The following is a 17,821-nucleotide window of genomic DNA, read 5'->3' as shown; positions in this document are numbered from 1 at the left end:
GGACACAGGGGGGAGGCAGGGAGGCAGAGGCAGGGGCCAGGGAGCCAGGGGGCAGGGGGTAGGAGGGCAGGGAGGCTGGCTGCGGCCAAGTCAAGAAAGGCTTTCATGCAGTGTTGGGGAGTGCACTTCCCTCAAGATGGGAACCATCAGAGGACACTGGGACCTGGCTGGTTGCTGTGTAGAGTGCGCTGTGAGTGGGTGGGCTGACAGTAGTTCAGCCTGGGATCTCTTGCATAATTACAGCCAAGAAATGCCAAGGGTCCGATCTAAAACTGCGGGGGAGTACGGATGTGGACCGATTTGATAGATGCAGGAAAAGAAACCTGTAGGTTTTGGATACTGAGGCCTTGTGGGAAACAAAGGGTGCAGAAGGCAGAAATGGAGCTGAGGCCAGTGGGCCGGGCTACTGGAGAGGCTCCAGCTCCTGTGGCATTAGTGCTGGGAGGCCCTGGCTTGGCTTAGTCACATCTCCTTAGGTTGGGCTACCCACTCAGAGGAGTGCCATCGGGCACCAAGGATGCCGCATGAGACTGGACTGAGTGAGCTTTCCAAAGTGCAAGAGCCAAGACACTAATCAGGTGTCTATACCGTTGTTTGATGGTGCTCCTCGGTCATTTCCGACTGATCGGCTCCTAAGGGGAATCTGAAGTCTGCCCTACTGTACCAGAAGCTTGGCCTGGAAGCTACAGAAGCTCCTGGGTAGCCGCGTGTCCGAGCAGCAGAACTTCTCTGGAGAGCTCAGTTCTCTGCAGCCTCCTGGGTTCTTGGTAGCTTAGCTTCAGACTCGGCAGTTAGTCTAATTATACCCCCTTCTGCAGCGTTCCTTCTTCTTTGCAACAAACATGCAAGGATTTTCTACAAACAAAACCACAATCATAGCCTGACATCAGTCACTGAATTATTAATTCCTAACTTAACATAGAACAAATGCTTATGTGAAACAGTTAAAGTGCTGCAAGAATATTTATTTTGAGTGACTAAACTATACACTTCCTGTTCAGCACTAAGGAAAATTGGTCTGTATTATTCCAGGGAAATGTCAAGATCACTAAGTATTGTAGCATTTTGACCTGTGTTATGTTGAACAAAGTCTCCACATGGTTCTCATAAAAATATACATCAGAGATGGCTTCAAACCGAATGTCAAACTTAGTTAAAGGTACAAACCCCCTCAAAGTTATTTTGAATATCCAACAGAACAATCAAACCTACATCAGCATGAGTCATTTTTCTTCCCCTTTGGGGCGCCTGGAGCTGTGGATTTAGCCACTCTGTGTGTGTTATTCTAGGGTGGAAGTTGGGCCCCCTCAGCTTGTCAGAATGACCCCTGCCAGCTGCCAGTCTGGCTCTGGAGAAACTCCTTTAATTTTAAAAAATGTGTATACCCACTTAAAAAAAACATTAAAAAAAGATCTGTTTTCTTCACCTTGTCTGATCTGGGTGATGATAACCTGAGTGTAGACATATGTAAAATAGCTGTGTAAGTTACAGCTCAGTTAGACATGAATACATGTTTTCCTTATTTGTAGAACATCAGCAAGAATCGTTTAAAAAGTTTTACCTGGGGTTGACAAGGGAGATGGTAGAGCACTGTCCAGTTGCTTAAAAATCTCAGTTTCATGATGTCTTAAATTCTACATGTAGCATGTGGTTGGTTCTGGTTGGTAACTTTTTTGTAGCATCCTATAAACATCTGAGTCTGCTTGGAAAAGGGCTGAGGCATGCTGCCTGCCTCTGTTGGAGGAGAATGGGAAAGGGGAGGCTGGGCTCCCATGTTTTAGAAGCATAACTAGGTGTTTTTGTGGCTCTTGTAATACTTTATAATACAACTTTTATTTAAAAAATGGATTTTGTAGTTATTTCTGTTGCTTTGAACATCTCCAAAATGTATTATGGAAGGAGGTGAATTGCTACAACACTGTTTAGGCATCTTACTTTTAGGGTTAAACTCCAGAGAATATAAAGGTTTTCATGGGTTCTGAGTTGATTTTTTTTAATGTGTATGTAGTATACACACACAAATGTTTGTCTTTATGTATATGTAGTATACACACACAAGTGTTTGTCTTTATGTGTATGTAGTATGCACACACAAGTGTTTGTCTGTGAAGACAGAGGTTGACGTGGTGTCTTCCTTGATTGCACTCCACTCTATTTACTGAGGTAGGGTTTCTTGCTGAACTCAGAGCACCACAGTTCAGCTAGGCTAAGCAGCCAGTCTGTCCTGGGGATCCCCTCTCCACTGCCAGCTGGGATTACAGATGGGCTGCCATGCCCGTCCAGCTCTTATGTGGGCTCTAGTGGGCATTCAAACTCTGGTCCTTACACTTGTATGATAAAAACTTTATCCACTGAGCCATCTCTCCAGATCCTGGCTCTGGGTTCGTGATACCTAAATATGGTTCATTTTGACCCAGTTCTCTAGTGTCTTTGTCTTATGATGCCCAAGTGTCATCTTGGCTTAGAGTAAGCAAGCAAGAGGGTCAACCCCAGCACTCCAAACCAAATCAAACAAAACCACAATTCCATGTTCCAGTCCTCCTCTGACCAATGTCTTGATTAATGAAAGAGGCTTTAGGAGGTGGCTCTCTGAGCACCTTTGAAAGTCATTAGGACATTGTTTGATAGATTTGAAAAGTTGGCTATATCAAGATTTTTGTGTCAACCTGTTATAACAGTGAGTGATATAAAAATGCTTCACTTCATGTAGGAACAATGCGTGGGTGGTGTGTAAGGCTTCAGACAGCAGCAAAGGACAACAACACACACTCCCTGAAGTCGCAGCTGGCCTGGATTCGCTAATGGAGACCAGGCTGGCCCCTAACTCACAAAGATCTGCCACCAAGCCTGGCTGAAGGCATTCATTCTTGTGAAGTTCTTTGGATTCCATTTCTGCTCACCATATTTAATTGGTAGAAGCTTAAGTGTCCAACACAATAAGGATGACATAAAAGATTTTAAGTTATCAGGCTGGGCATATCAATATTTATTGAAATACTGAAAAAAAATCCATTTTAGTGAGAAATTCCTGGCAAGAAGAACTAACGTGACAATATGTATTTCACTGATACAGTAGGAAACGTCAACAAGTAGCTGACTTCACACTCTAAACACTGCATGGATTCAAGTCCAAGGCAGCTACAGAAATCTGTAAGACAAATATTCAGTCATTACAGATTGTCTGTTTACAGAGACCAACTCTAAGAAACCCAGCTCAGCCAAAAACCTTTTTACTTGAGTCTGCTTTCACTAGTGAATCCCGTAATTGATAAGGCAGTTGGCTAAGTAAATGCCTGGTTACAAACTGGTGAACAACTGACATCAGACAAATATCACCAGCCAGCTCTGGGTATACCCCAGGTGCTGCTACGGCACAGGCTTGCTTCTCTGCTTCTGTCGTTGGGGTCACCAGCAGTGTGGGTGTGACTCTATTGCCTGTCTCTCTAACTGTTTTCAGGGCACAATCTATAGGTTAACGACACCAGTATTTGACAGTTTTTAGGATTAACATTCAGTAGGGAGTACTCTATTATTTGAAATAAGAAAACATGGATTTTTTTTCTTTCTTTTCTTTTTTTTTTTTTGTAATGCTAAAATCCCTCTAAATAACCATCCTTCGAGTCTCAGAATCTCTTCCACCCAGGTTGACAAACAGGATGGAGCCGTCTCATCAACCATTGACAACACCATGCCTCTCCATGTGCCTTTAACCAACTTGGGTTCTAATTGAGAGGATCAGCAATGCTGCCATTCTCTTGAATGCTTTGGATCTGAGCTCTGATTAGTGACCTCCCATCCTTTGAACCAAGAAGATAACACCCAGACTACAACATGGCATGAGTCATAGCACCTTCATGTGGATGGTATTCAGAGGTGACTGAGAAAAGGAATAAAATAATCTTTGTACACACTGAAGTGATAAACTAATATCTTTGGTATATAACTTACAGTGCTTCAAAGGAAAACCAGGTAAGACGCCACCTCATTAAATTTACTTAAAACAGAGAAAGCTACAAGTCACATAATTTACAATGGATATTAAATAAACTACAGAAGAATTATGTAGATTTACAGACATTTAATCAAGTGGATGATTTTACTCATTAAGACCCTTCTATACCCCTGAACTATGTTCCACTAACTTGAAGACATGCTACAGTAAACACATATATTTGGTTTCTTCCATCTTGGTTATATCTTATACAAAAGTGAAACAAAGGAACAATAAATTAGCATCATAATTGTCTACACTTGAAACTATGATAGACAATATAAATAAACTATTCAAAAGCCAGAAACACTTATGAAAAAATTAAGGAACTAGGAGATACTTTAATTTTTTTACAGTTTCTACAAGTGATTGTGCTGCCGGTAATCTCAAAAAATTAAAGTCTAAATGAGAGTCCCACTTTTGATTTTAGTGTCTCACGACATACAGTAATTAAGTACTGTTAAAAATAATTACCAACCAGAAAAATAACATTAAAGAAATTACTGCTTTCGCTATTTTGTAATATCACGGTTCCCTCCCCCCACTCCCCCCAGGACCTAAAGAATGTAAACACTATATTTTATTTGACTTTAAAGTATTAATACTTTGTTTTAAACAAATGTCGATACACATCTGCACAGCTACCTTTCAGGATTGTGAAGTAAGGCAAGACTTTCATACCTGTGGCATCGCATGTTAATACTGACGGTGTTGTTCAGAGAGTGCGTTTGCCATCTCTGTCCTCCAAAATTCCTTCTACAGCAGCCTTTGGTCTACAACTTAAGAGGGGTCAGTATCACTCTCTTCCATTCCCCTTTGCGGGCTGTTGGATGACTTACTCTTTCCAGGCCATATGCAGAATCACTGCTTCCCTCCCGAGTTTAGGACATACCCAAATGCAACTGGAATGAAACTTGAGCCAATCAATTTATCAGCTCATCCTTTCTTTTGGTTTGGCATTGCTCAACATGCTTCGACTTTTCAGCTACTTAAATTGTGACTATTTGACATCCCAGCAAAAGATATTTAATGTTTTACTTTTAAGTGAACTACACACCTTGGTGACTAGAAAGACAGATGTATACTAACAAGCCTTTTGGCCAGATAGTCTTATGAAATCCAACCATGCCAAAGCCACATTTCAGCAACAGTAGCAGAAAAAATAAAAGCTAACTTGCTTGTAAGGAGCATTTGCTTAAAAAAATTGCAGTCATTTTTCTTAATATTAATTAATCAATGCTTATATAGAAGAGAGATACTGCCTGCTTTTCTCCAAAAATTACTGACACGCAACAAAACAAACCAGAACATATTGAAAATGGCAAGCTGACATCTTTATACACTGTTCTTATAGGTTTCGGCAGGTCTAAGACACAGACATTCAGTATTCATGATTTAGTGGCGCTACTACTGGGTGTGGCTGAACACAGGTTCTTGGTATGGATTGGGAGATCACAGCTGAGAGGTGTGGGGCCTTCTGGGCGAGGGCGGGGCTGCGTGGACAGCTCTTCAACTTCACCATGGAGGAATTCTGTAAGTTCCAACCCCTCAGTGAATGAATCCCATTATTAACACAGATTAATTCCTAAATTTCTTCATAACAGAGATCAGTTCAAATATACAAGAATTGTCCTGTCCCTTTGTACTCTGATGTGGTGCTGGAATCCATCTGTGAGCTCAGGCCACTTTCATATGGACCCTCTGGGGACGTGAAGCCTTCGGTTCACAGTTTACAGTACAAATACCCTGATACATCAATTGTTTGCCATTAAGTATTTGATTATTATGCCTCTTAAAATTCAATATCTTTAAAGCGAGTTTTTAATCAGCGTTGTGTGGAGCAGTTCAGAGTATTTTTTTTCCTTCTCTCTTCCTGTTCTTTTCCCTCCCTCCAGTCTCTTTCTGTTCCGAGAGCAAGCTCCCAGGGACTGTAACTCATGCTCTCTTCGCATGCAGCATTTCGATGAGAAGGTTATTATAGGGCACATCCCCATTCAGGTGCTTATAGTAGAGGTATTCTTCTGCTTGCAAGCTGATCGCCCGGATTTCCGGCAGTCGAAGAAGTAGCTGCCCAAATTTCTCCGTGTGCTGCGGGTAGTTGCACACTGTGTAGTCCAGCAGCGCGGCGTTCACTTGTTCTTGGACACCTTCCACCAGCTGCAAGTTCTCAAGGTTTTTGACATCTGCATTTAAAAAACAAACAAAGACAATATTTCAATGGTGTTTTGAATTCCGTTTACTAAGGCAGCATGTTCAATGGATGGCTGCCTTTTCCTCTTCATACAGAGCACTTTTATAAGCTGCTGAATATTCAGTAAGCCCCACTCACCGAGCTTCCTGGGAAAATGATGGTAAAAGAGCTTTGGAAGAATGTCTTGTTAAATCCTGCATATTCCTCAGATCAATTAGACACCAATGGATTTTGAGCAAGGTCAATTCTTTTTATATCTTACAAAAGGAAAGGTTTGAGGATTCTTAAAGTAGAGGGATCATAATATATTGCCAGCAAATGAGTCCCCAGAGAAAGACCTATCTTAACCCAGTATATTACACAATTCATATAATTCTGTATTAATTTTTCTGACCCAAGGTGAAATCTGTGTCCAGGGTGTGATGTAGTTAATTCTAATAAAAAGTGACAGGGTTCTTGTTTCTGTTTGACATTTTCTAAATGATTCTGAGAGCCTTTGACTTGTCTAGCCTATGCTAATGAACCATCTGGTACACTCCGCTGACTGCCAACTGAAGATTCGCTACTGGGAACTCTCAAATATATATCTCAGTGACTAATGATCTTTATCAAATGAAAGCCTTGTCCTCTAGGCAGAATACAAGCCAGGATTCTTGATGCCCTTTAACCTGAGTAGAGTTTCCTAAGTCTAATTCTTTTCTTTTTTTTTTTCTTTTGGTCCTGGGTCACTCTGAAGAAGCTGGACATAGGCAATTCATTCTGCCTAACTCCTGGTGATCATCCAGCTGTTTTAAGACATCTGCCCTAGAGGTCCTTGTAAATATTGAATAAGAGAGGATGACAAAAGACAGACTGACATGAAAATGCACACAGTGGGCAAGGGAAGGTGGAATGCTGGAACATCACAAGTGGTGGTTATGTTCACTGCACAACTTTTTTTAAAATTTATTTTTAAAATTTTATTTATTTATTTATTTATTTATTTATTTATTTATTTTGGTCTTTTTAAAAGTCAGGAGCCATGAAGCCTCTCAGACCGTTCTTAACCGCTGAGCCATCTCTCCAGCCCCATATTATTTTTATTTAATGTGTATGCATGTATTGCCTGCATGTAGGTTAAGTGCACCCGTGTCACTGTACAACTTTTATACAAAGTATATCTAGAAGCTGCTGGGAAAAATACGAAGATGTATGGTGTTTATATACATCCTGGCACAGAAACAGATACAGCTACTGCCTCCTTTATTTTCTAATTGGACAAAAATAAACAAGATTCTCAAGTAAACTGCCTACTCTGAGCAAAAGGAATGAAAGATTAAATGTACTACATTAAAGTCAACGGTTGCCATAGTGACTCATGTCCAGTATTTTGGGCACTGTATATAGTTAAACTAGCCTATGCTTATGTCTACATTCCTCTTAGTACTCCTCAGTGCATCTCCAAAAAGGTTGCCTTATGTATGATGTTGAAATGTGTTCAGGATGATCTCAGTGTTTATATTTGGGCTATACCTATGCACTAAAGCATCCTCTTCTCTCTCTCTCTATCCTTAAGCCTCAGGCCCAGATTGAAAACAATGAGGAATTACACTGAAATGGATACATTTGGGAGAGTTGGAGACAACATCTTAGTTCAAAGTGAGATGGGGGATGCAAAGATATTTTATGAGCAGCTCTGCACATTTTGTGGCATTTGAACTGGCAGTTATGTTGGTGTCCACTTGACATTTGATACCTGCAGTCAGTTTACAGCTACAAAATACTTCCATCTTCTTATATAAAGTATTTTTAAAATGGGTTTAACTTACTTAAAAATGTTTATAAATATGGTTATGATCTAGAATTATACTTGGCTTAAAGCTAGTAAACAATCAGAAATTCCTTCAACATGTTCTACCTCAGTAGGAAAGCGATTTCAAGATAACTATAAAATATTTGAAAGGGAGTATTATTTTATGTGCGTGGAAAGCACACAAGGCAGAGAAGCTAACAACTGTTAGAGAGACTAATAGGGAGAATGTAGGAATTTGAACAGTATAAAACCTAAGGCATATAAATAGCTTTTTTGGAAAGCTGTTTTTAAAACAAGCATAAAACAAAGAATATTTATATATTATTGTTATAAACTGATCACTTAAAATCCTCAGGTTAGCATTTGTGGATAGCTTATAATCATTGGTCCAAATTAATAACTTTCTCTCAAAAGTTTAAAAGTGTGTACAGTTTCCTGTATAGGAAGAAAATATACAGGTTTCACACATTTTGGCCAAATATGCATTTTTTCCCTCTAAAGAGCACCAGAGTTGAATTCACATGACTGACTAATTATCTCATTTCAATGAGCTTAGCATTAAATAGAATAAAATATAAAACTTACATTGGCAGTTGTCCCAAAGATATCTATTTAATGTCTGTTTTGTTTCTGGGTCTATGCAGGTGATGATGATCCTGATATTTAAGCTATGAGGTAAGGAAAGTCAGGCTTGGTGGTATACCTATAATCTCAGTGCTTAAGATGCTGAGACAGGAGGATTGTGAATTTCATGCCAGTCTGGGATACATAGTATGAACCTATCTGAGGGGTGGGGGAGAGAAGAGGAGGGAGCAAGGGAGAAGGCTGGAGGGAAAGAGAGGAGGAAGAAGGGAGAGGAGGAGGGAGGGAGGAAGGGAGAGACAGAGACAGAGACAGGAGGTTCATTGACTGGCTCTCATTTGATGCAAGCAGTTGCTGGATCATTGTTAGTTTGCTGCCTCGGAGCTGCCTCCAACTATTTAACTATCCATTTCCCTTCAGAGACTGTAAACTGCTGGGGAGAGGACCACATACTAGTGAGACAGCCTCAGAAAATACATTAATTACGGTTATTTTATGTTGTTGGTGTGTTTTCTCAAAGTGGATATGTCTACAACTGTGAAATTACCTGTTACATGATCCTGTAGTCCAGTCTGCTTTCTTTTTCCAATTAGAAGCTGATTTTGAAAAATTAAATATATAAGATAGATCTTTCTCTGCAATAAAATATCTTAAGGCAATAGTGGTTGCTCATCAAATCACACTGTGGTTCACTTTTGTTGCCTAAATAGTGAACCTTAATTTACATATTTTGCAAATGAAGCTTTTCCTTAGTCTGTATTCTGGAAAGCGGTCCTGCCTCTTAACTAGGATTGTAGTCCTTCCTAGAGTCCTGTGTCCCCTGAAATTCTGGGCCTGACAGATAAACCTTGGTTTTTCTACCCAATCTATGTAGTCCACAGATAACTCATAAGTATCTCAAAGCAATGAAGAAGGTAAATGCCAAAATACAACAGAAAGCACACCTCTTCCCCTAGAAACTTGGATTTTCTTTCAGGTAGTTCATACTTATTTCCTTTTTAGGAAACATCCAGATATTTCAGTTGTTCCCACAATATTGACCGAATTAGTTTTTATGTAAATTCATGTCCTTCCCTGAAAATTTAGACATGCAATCAATTCAAATAGAAATTTAAAGTCAGGCATTTCCCCCTCAAATGTTGATCCTCTAAGCCATACCCTGAAGAAATGAACACTAGTTGGCTTGCCTGGAAGTCTTAACTCATCTACAGCAGGCATCTGCAACACAAGACAGTCACAGATGAGTTGATATTAAGTTGTATAAGAAAACAAAATCTGGATGAACAACTGCAGGCTCTGAAGTACCATGAGATAAATGCTTTTGAAACTTGCTGTTCAGCTCCCACATTGCATAGCATTGTGCCACATTTGGATTTTAGCAGCAGACCCTCAGCTGGAGGAAGAGCCAAAATTCTCACCAGCTCTGACATTTTATGCCTGATCTCAAACATCTTGTGTTTGGCAGTCTGTGGATTCCTTTGAAATTTACATAAGCTTCATTTTCATAGAATTTAAAAATACTAGTTAATGAACTCTATGATTACAAATTCTGTGTTGGGTACTGTATATAAACAGACAGAGGCCTTTCTCTTACAGCCTTTAAAATTTGATGACTAGCAAGAGTATTTTGTGCTTCCCCTCTAAGTATCAATCTCTTATCATCTATTCTACTTTATTCACTCAGGGACTAATTACCAACTTTTCCTATGAAGCAGCATCATGATAGGCTCACAGTGGGGTGCTTAGATTTTTTCCATCCTTACTGAGAAGTAAACCCTTAGGTCTTCTTGAATATATTACTGCACTGACTTCGCTGTCATTGGCAGCACTCAGCTCTCTGGAGATGAAGGTTCTTACTTCAGCCTCCTGGTCACTGTCATGGGGAGCCAGAGACCTTTCAGAGACAGGCCCTTTGCTGAGCAAGGGGCCTGGCAGGGACCAGATCTGAGTGTTGTTTGCTGAGATGCAGGAAGAAAATCTTATAGTCATTTAAAAGACACAAAGGTGAGGGAAAGAGGGACTGTTTTGCACCTGCAGAATGTTTCTTTTCCTTGAAGCTTCTGGAGGGATGACAAGTCTATCTATACATTGTCACACAGTTCATCTGCTTGATACAGAAAAGGAGGAAAGAATTTTCTGTAAGGAATTAATTTTAAAGGTGTTTCAAATGTATTTTAAGGGAATAAATTTATAGCTTGTATAAATAATTTTGTAGGAACTTTTGGGGATTGGAAAAAACATGCTACTTTCTCTCATATGAACAGAATTCACTTCTGAAAAGAACAGCTGGGGAGAGGAGGGAGGGTATTTGGTGCAGATGCCTACAGTGAAGTGATCCCCAGTTTCCTGTAAAACTTGAAACTCAAAATTTCAAATTCATCCCCATAAATCCCTACCATGATACAGTTGTACATATATATGGTTAAGCCAAGAGCCAATTTTACCAGCTAGAATACAAAATTCAATGCCTTCATATGCAAATTAGTAACAAGAAACACAACCCTTGGGAGGGGCTGTGCACAAAAAATGTACACACAGAGAGTACGCGCTCTTGAGGGTTGTAGAAATAACTTGCCTTGTCCTTGAAACTGTGGACCTTTGTTGTCCACAATGCACACTAGCATGCCTTACTATCTATGTATACACAATGTGTGAATTCACTCATTCATTCAGACAACCTTGAGTAGGATGTTAAAGATACAGGAATGTCAGTCTCTGTCTTAAGTAGCTCATTAAATGGGATACAGAGAAGCAGTGGTCACTGTATGGACATCCATCTAAGGACTCAAGGGTTCTTGGTAGAGGTGAGGCCCGAAGAGTTTTGAAGGATCAGTAGGTGTGAACTAACAATATACAGGGAAAATATATCTTTCAGATAGTATCCCACATATAAAGCTGCACAGCAGTACCCAAGGAAAACATCCTTGGACCACTTATGCAGTGCAATGTACATGGATAAGGGAACTGGTGGGTCAGATAGAGATGGGTTTAAGAAGGGCATCATGTGAAGGCAGTCTGAATTTTCTCTAAAAGCAATGTACAAGCACAGGAAAGAAGGAAATGGTTGGATTTCTGATTTCAAAAGGGCACTCTCTGGGGCTGGAGAGATGGCTCAGTGGTTAAGAGCACTGACTGCTCTTGCAGAGGACCCGAGTTCAATTCCCAGCACCCACATGGTGGCTACAAACTGTCCTTAACCCCAGTTCCAGTGGAATCTGAAGCCCTCTTCTGACCTCTGCAGCACTTGACGACATGAGCACACTCACATACATGCAGGTAATACACTCATACACATAAAATAGTAAAATGTTTAAAAAAAATATTTTTTAAAAAAGGGGGCACACTCTCCTAAAAGCATGGGAAAAAGGGATTGGTGTGCTCAGGAGGGACAAGAGAGAGCAGGCTTATGAAGGAGAGCAGACGGGAAGCCACTGGGGAACATAGGAGAGGAACATGGTGGCCATGGGATGGAGGATGGACCTGCAAGGTGTCCAGGATCGCTGGCCTTCAGTTGATACAATAGGGACAGAGCCAGTCCCACTGGCTTCCAGATGTCTATTAAGCCAGAAAGGGGGCAGTCATGAAGCATGAGGAGAAAGAATAGATCTGACAAGCTGAGGTGGAGACTACATGCGTTTAAGAGGCATATGTGATAGTGGCTGGATTTGTCTAGAAAATGGCCAAAAGGTAGATTTTATCCTAGGCAGACAGGCTGGGGTGGTGGTCTAGATTTAGGATTCATCAGAAGAATGTGGTGGAACTGAAAGAGGTTTTCCAAGATGGCAGTCAGAAAGACCCAGGGGATGTGGGTGGAACTAATGCTTGCTTACCAGGCATCAATCAGTGTGCCAGATTATTTTATCTTTTCTTCTTTTTAAAAGTTTTTAGTTTTAATTATGTGTATATGTATGTCTATGTGTAGCTTGTGGAGGGCCAGAAGAAAGTGTCAGATCCCCTGGATACCAAGTTACAGGCAGTTGTGAACCACTTGATGTGGGTGCTCAGGTCCTCTGTAAGAGCAGTAGGCGTTCTTAGCCACTGAGCCATCTCTCCAGCCTGCTTTTTCTTTTGAAATTCTCATTTAATTTTCTTAAGAATCTCATGGGGTAAGGGATTAATATTCCCATTAAAAATTTCATTTATTATTACTGACATGATGTGGGTAGGGGTGCATACCACAGTGCATGCATGGAGATCAGAAGACAATTGTGGAGTTGCCTCTTTCCTTCTACCTTTACATGGGAGAGATTGGATTCTGAGGATTGAATTCAGGTCACTAGGCTTGCATGGCAAGCCATCTCACCAGCCAATATTCCTCCCATTTTTAAAATGAAGAACCCTGAAGAAAAAGCAGATTTTGCATTTATGAGCAGGCTTTTTCATTTGCAGTGTGGAAAATAACTTCCCTATTTCCAAGGATTCTTTGAAAGTAAAAAGGTATTTTGTGAGTAGACTTTGAGAGAGGTGCATCATCCTAAGACACTCCTTTTTCTGTATCTGTGCAGCTAGAATGTGGAGATTGTGTTTGTGTTGATTCTGGCAACTCTGGGAAGGTGGTTTTGGTTTTCCTCATCATCAGTCCAGTTGTTTTTCCACTGTGGTTTTTCATGAAGAAAATAGAATCTCTGATGGTATATTTTTCAAAATTAATGGAAGGTGGAAGTGAATACTTGCAAATTTATCCCATTCTTGGTCAAAAACATGGTCAAATCTTAAATTTCAGATAAACACTTTCTACTTTCTTTTTCTTTTTATTAGGGCTGAGTCCCACTATTCATAAGGCACATGTGGTTCTAGGTGACATGCTAGAACCCAGTGCCTAGTACAGTGTCCAGAAAGCCAGGGTTGAAGGAGCACCGTTGATGGAGAATGTCTTCCCTTCTTTCATTCTATAGAAAAAGTTCACGAGGACTGACAAGATGGGTAAAGGGCTTGCTGCTCAAGCCTGATGACTAGAGTTTGATTCCCAGAAGTGACGTAAAGGTAGAAGGTGAGAGCCACTCCATAAAGTTATCATCTGACAACTTTGCATGCTCCCCACATCTCTCTCTCTCTCTCTCTCTCTCTCTCTCTCTCTCTCTCACACACACACACACACACACACACAAATAATGAATACAATTTTTTAAAAAGAAAAAGCATACTACCCCCAAGAGGCAGAAGAGGACCCAATAGAAGCACTCCTCATGGACCCTGTGTCTTCATTTCTGATGTCAGTGCTAACTCTAGCTGTCAGACCATGGGCATGCCATTAAGACAGCCCTAAGTTTCTGCATTTGTGAACTTGAAGATCCCTACTGTCACTCCTGAACCTAATATTTGGCTTGATTACAAATCTAAGTTTTGAAGAGAAGACACTGGATTCTTGTTAGCAAATAAGCAAACGCTGTTCACATCAACTGTTTTTGCACTTACTGTTTGAATGTTATTCAATTTTCCACAATACTTTTTATTCCAAATTCTGAATTATTTAAAGACACTGTTTAGTATACAGTTATGATCCGAAATAATGTACCATTCAGAAATGGTAACTAGACTCATTTCCATTTATGTAACCTCCTTTTTAAGAGAAAACAGGGTAGCTTTTGTGAAGAGAAACTCAGAGTTGTGTGCTATGACATGCCAGGCTTATCCTGTGAGCACATGCAACACAGAACCAAATCTAAATGGCAACACTTACACAATGACAGCACCGGCTCATGGAACCATCCTGCTTTTCACAGTCTACACCTCTGAGCACCTCTGCCTCACTCACCCCTGTCTAAGCAACTAGTTTTTCTTGCTGTTTCATCACTGTACCGAGCGTGCTTCTTCCTCAGGACTGCTCTGCCAGTGTTCCTCTCATTCCAGATGGTTTTTCTTCTTTCTTTTAAGGCTCACTTCTTTTGCTATAGTCATGTCCTTAAGAAGACTTTGCCTAGTAACCTTTTGTTTTTTAAAAACAAAGATTTTTAATTATGTGTGTGTGTGAGCAGGGGGAGGGACATGTGCACATGAGTCCAGGTGTCTGAATAAGCCAGGAGAGGGCATAGGATTCCCTGGAGCTGGAGTTAAAAGCCGTCATGAGCTGCCCAATGGATGTGCTTGGCACCCTTCACCACTGAGCCATCTCTATCTCACCTGTGAGCACCTTTTCTAAAGCTTTGTATTATTCTCAACCCCTTAGTCTCCTCAATGTGCTTTACTTATAAAAATCATTTAAAAGAATACACATAATAGGGTCAGACATGGTGGTACATGCCTATAATCGCAGCACTTGAGAGACCAAGTCAGTGAGTTTGAGGTCAGTGTGGGCTACATATTGAGACAACATGTCAGAAACAACAACAAAACACATGGACTGTAACAAAGAGATATTTGTATGCTCATATTCAGTATAGCATGATTTACAACAACCAGTGGTAGGAGCAATCCAAGTGTCCATCTTGAATGGAAGGATGGAGAGACAGCGTGAGAGAGAGCAGAATGATGGGAGAAGGCAGGAGAGCCAGCCTAGTTAGTCTTTTAAAAGGAGGCCAATTCTGAAATATGCTACTTTACCATGAACAAGCCTTGAGGACTTCATGAAGAATGGAATAAGCTATAGGCAAAGACACTGATTTCACCTTGGTGAGGGAGTCAGGTTTTTCAAATTGATAGACACAGGAAGGAGAATGACAGCTCGAGCCATCATTTCATGGATGTGGAGTTTTAGTTTCGCAAGACGAAGAGTTTTGGAGATTGGTATATAACAATGCAGTGAGCTTAACTGAACCTAGTTTCAAGAATGGTTAAAACTGAAGCTGAGTATGATGGTGTAGGCCTACCCTCCAGCATTGGATGCTGAGGCAGGAAGACCATGAATCAGAGGCCAGCCTGGTCTACATAGTGAGACCCTGTCTCAAACAAAACACAATGAAAATTAAACAAGAAGAGTGACTAAACTGGAATATCACATGTGGATGTTTATAGCAGCTTTTGCGTAATTGCCTAAACTTGGAAGCAATCGAGGTGTCTAACTAGTGGGTAACTGGACAAGTGAACTATGGAACACTTCGATAGTGAAACACCCAATCCTAGAAAGAAATGATCCACTGAACCATGAAAAGACATGGGGACCTTAACTGAATTACTAATGAAAAAAGCTAGTTGAAAATGCTGCACAATCAGTGACTCCAGCTACACATTCTAGAAAAGAGGGCTGTGGAGACAGCAGTCACCAAGGGTGAGTGGAAGAAAGGAATGAACAAGGAAGGCACAAGGGTGCCCAGGGCTGTAGAAGGATGTTGAGAACACAGGCCATTATATGTAGTATTATATCAGCTCCATTGACGCCCATGCTAGAGGCCGCCAAATGTCACTTGACTGGGTTTGAAGCATACAATTGCTTGCTGTGCTTTTTAGCCAGATACCTGGGGAATATCTTAAGTTCACAATGTTTTCAACTAAGTCTAATCTCTCTGGTGTTCTAAACCTGCTCCTGCTTTTCCTGGACCAGTGTGCATCCAACTACAGATGCCTAGCCGAAGCCCGAGCCCAAGACAGAGAAGCAGTCACTGCTCTCCATCTTCTTTTCCAGTCCAGACACCACCAAGTCCTGCTGGATCTGCTTTCTAATTATGTCTCCAATCTATCCTTTATTCTCCATCACTACCATAAATTGCCTTTATTGCTTCAGCAACCTCTTTAACTGATCTCAATTCTTCCAGTGCTGCCTGCCTCTAATCCATTTTCCTCCCCGCAGTCAGAAGAATAGCTTTAAATGGAAATCTGATTGTGTGCTTGACATTCTTCGCTGGCTCTCTGCTGCCCTTGGGTTAAAGATTAAAGACATCCGTCTGGCAGATATCTCTCCAGTCTGATTTCATCCCTCTCTATCTGAGATTTCGGATCCTTGAATGTGCCAGGACCTGTGCTGCTTCCTTTATCTGAGATTTCAATTCTTTCACCTTCATTTGGCTAATTGTCTTGATCTCCCGGCTCAGCATAGACACCACTGTGACTTGACAACGTATTTCATTTGCCCATTAGGGCAGTGAGTGTTCCATGGCCACTTGTCTGCCAGTTGCAAGGACAGTGACATGCTTGTCTTGCTCCCTGTTGCATACCTCCAGCCTAACATGATGCCTGGACCTTTGTCAGATTAAGCAGTATGTCTCTAGATTTCTTTCATACACTCCCCTTGCTGGTGTCTGGAAGATCTTCCAAACACTTCTGATATCTTCCAGATCTTCCTCATTAAGCTTTTTTTGTTTTTGTTTTTGTTTTTTTTTTAAAGTAGGGTTTCACTATGGAGCCCTGTTGGCCTGGAAATTACGGAGATCTGCTTGCTTCTGCCTCCCAAGTGCTGGGAGATGTGCACCACTATGCCCTCATTAAGCTTTTTTTAATCCTTAGGTCTTTGGCTTATCTTTGACTACTGCTAGGCACTCTCTCTTGGAAGGCAGGGGCCTGTCTCATGCTTCTTGCTTCACACATAGCGCAAGTACAGCACACACCTGTTGTGATGGCTAATCCTGGGTGTCAACTTGACTAGATCTGGGATTAACTGAAATGAGAGAGACCTTCTTGATTGGATCATCTGAAGCTGGAAGACACACCCTAAATGTGGGTGTTCCCTTCTGATGGCAGCCCATATAAAAGGCCAAGGCAGAGGGAGCACTTCCTTTTTGCCACTTGCCTTCTCTCTCGCTGGTGAGTTCGTCTTGCTACTGTAGACTGAAGACTAGCAGATTTCTTGGAATTTTTCAGACATTCAGTGCCAGATTGGGACTACTGAGACATCCAGCCTCGTGGACTGAGCAACTACAGAGTCTCAGCATCTCCAGTGTGGTGCAGCCATTATTGGACTACTCGGACTCTATCCTGTGAGCTAAGCTGATAAATCTATCTATCTATCTATCTATCTATCTATCTATCTATCTATCTATCTATCTATCTATCTATCTATCTATCTATCTATCTATCTATCTATCTATCTATCTATCTATCTATCTATCTATCTATCTATCTATCTATCTATCTATCTATCTATCTATCTATCTATCTATCTATCTATCTATCTATCTATCTATCTATCTATCTATCTATCTATCTATCTATCTATCTATCTATCTATCTATCTATCTATCTATCTATCTATCTATCTATCTATCTATCTATCTATCTATCTATCTATCATCTATCTATCAATCATCTATCTATCTATCATCTATATATCTATCTATCTATCTATCTATCTACTATCATCTATCTATCATCTATCTATCTATCATCTATCTATCTA

The 17,821-nt window shown here is 40.7% G+C and overlaps 1 protein-coding gene across 5 annotated transcripts in view; it reads right to left on the bottom strand.

Annotated features, from left to right (window-relative positions):
* Window positions 1-2,965: 2,965 nt before the first annotated feature.
* The window catches only part of Nr5a2 (nuclear receptor subfamily 5 group A member 2), a 141,368-nt gene continuing 126,512 nt past the window's right edge, over window positions 2,966-17,821 (bottom strand). For all 5 annotated transcript variants that reach the window (XM_008830260.2, XM_008830261.2, XM_029562150.1 and 2 more), the window contains one exon: window positions 2,966-6,174. In XM_008830260.2, the coding sequence (XP_008828482.1) occupies window positions 5,927-6,174 (248 nt within the window). In that variant the 3' untranslated portion in view covers window positions 2,966-5,926. The remainder of the gene's footprint in view (window positions 6,175-17,821) is intronic.

This window comes from Nannospalax galili, unplaced genomic scaffold, assembly GCF_000622305.1.
Source record: "Nannospalax galili isolate Female #2095 unplaced genomic scaffold, S.galili_v1.0 scaffold113, whole genome shotgun sequence".
NCBI classification, from domain to species: domain Eukaryota; kingdom Metazoa; phylum Chordata; class Mammalia; order Rodentia; family Spalacidae; genus Nannospalax; species Nannospalax galili.
The sequence above is the reverse complement of the archived record's forward strand: the minus strand, read 5'-3'. Positions and strand labels throughout refer to the sequence as shown.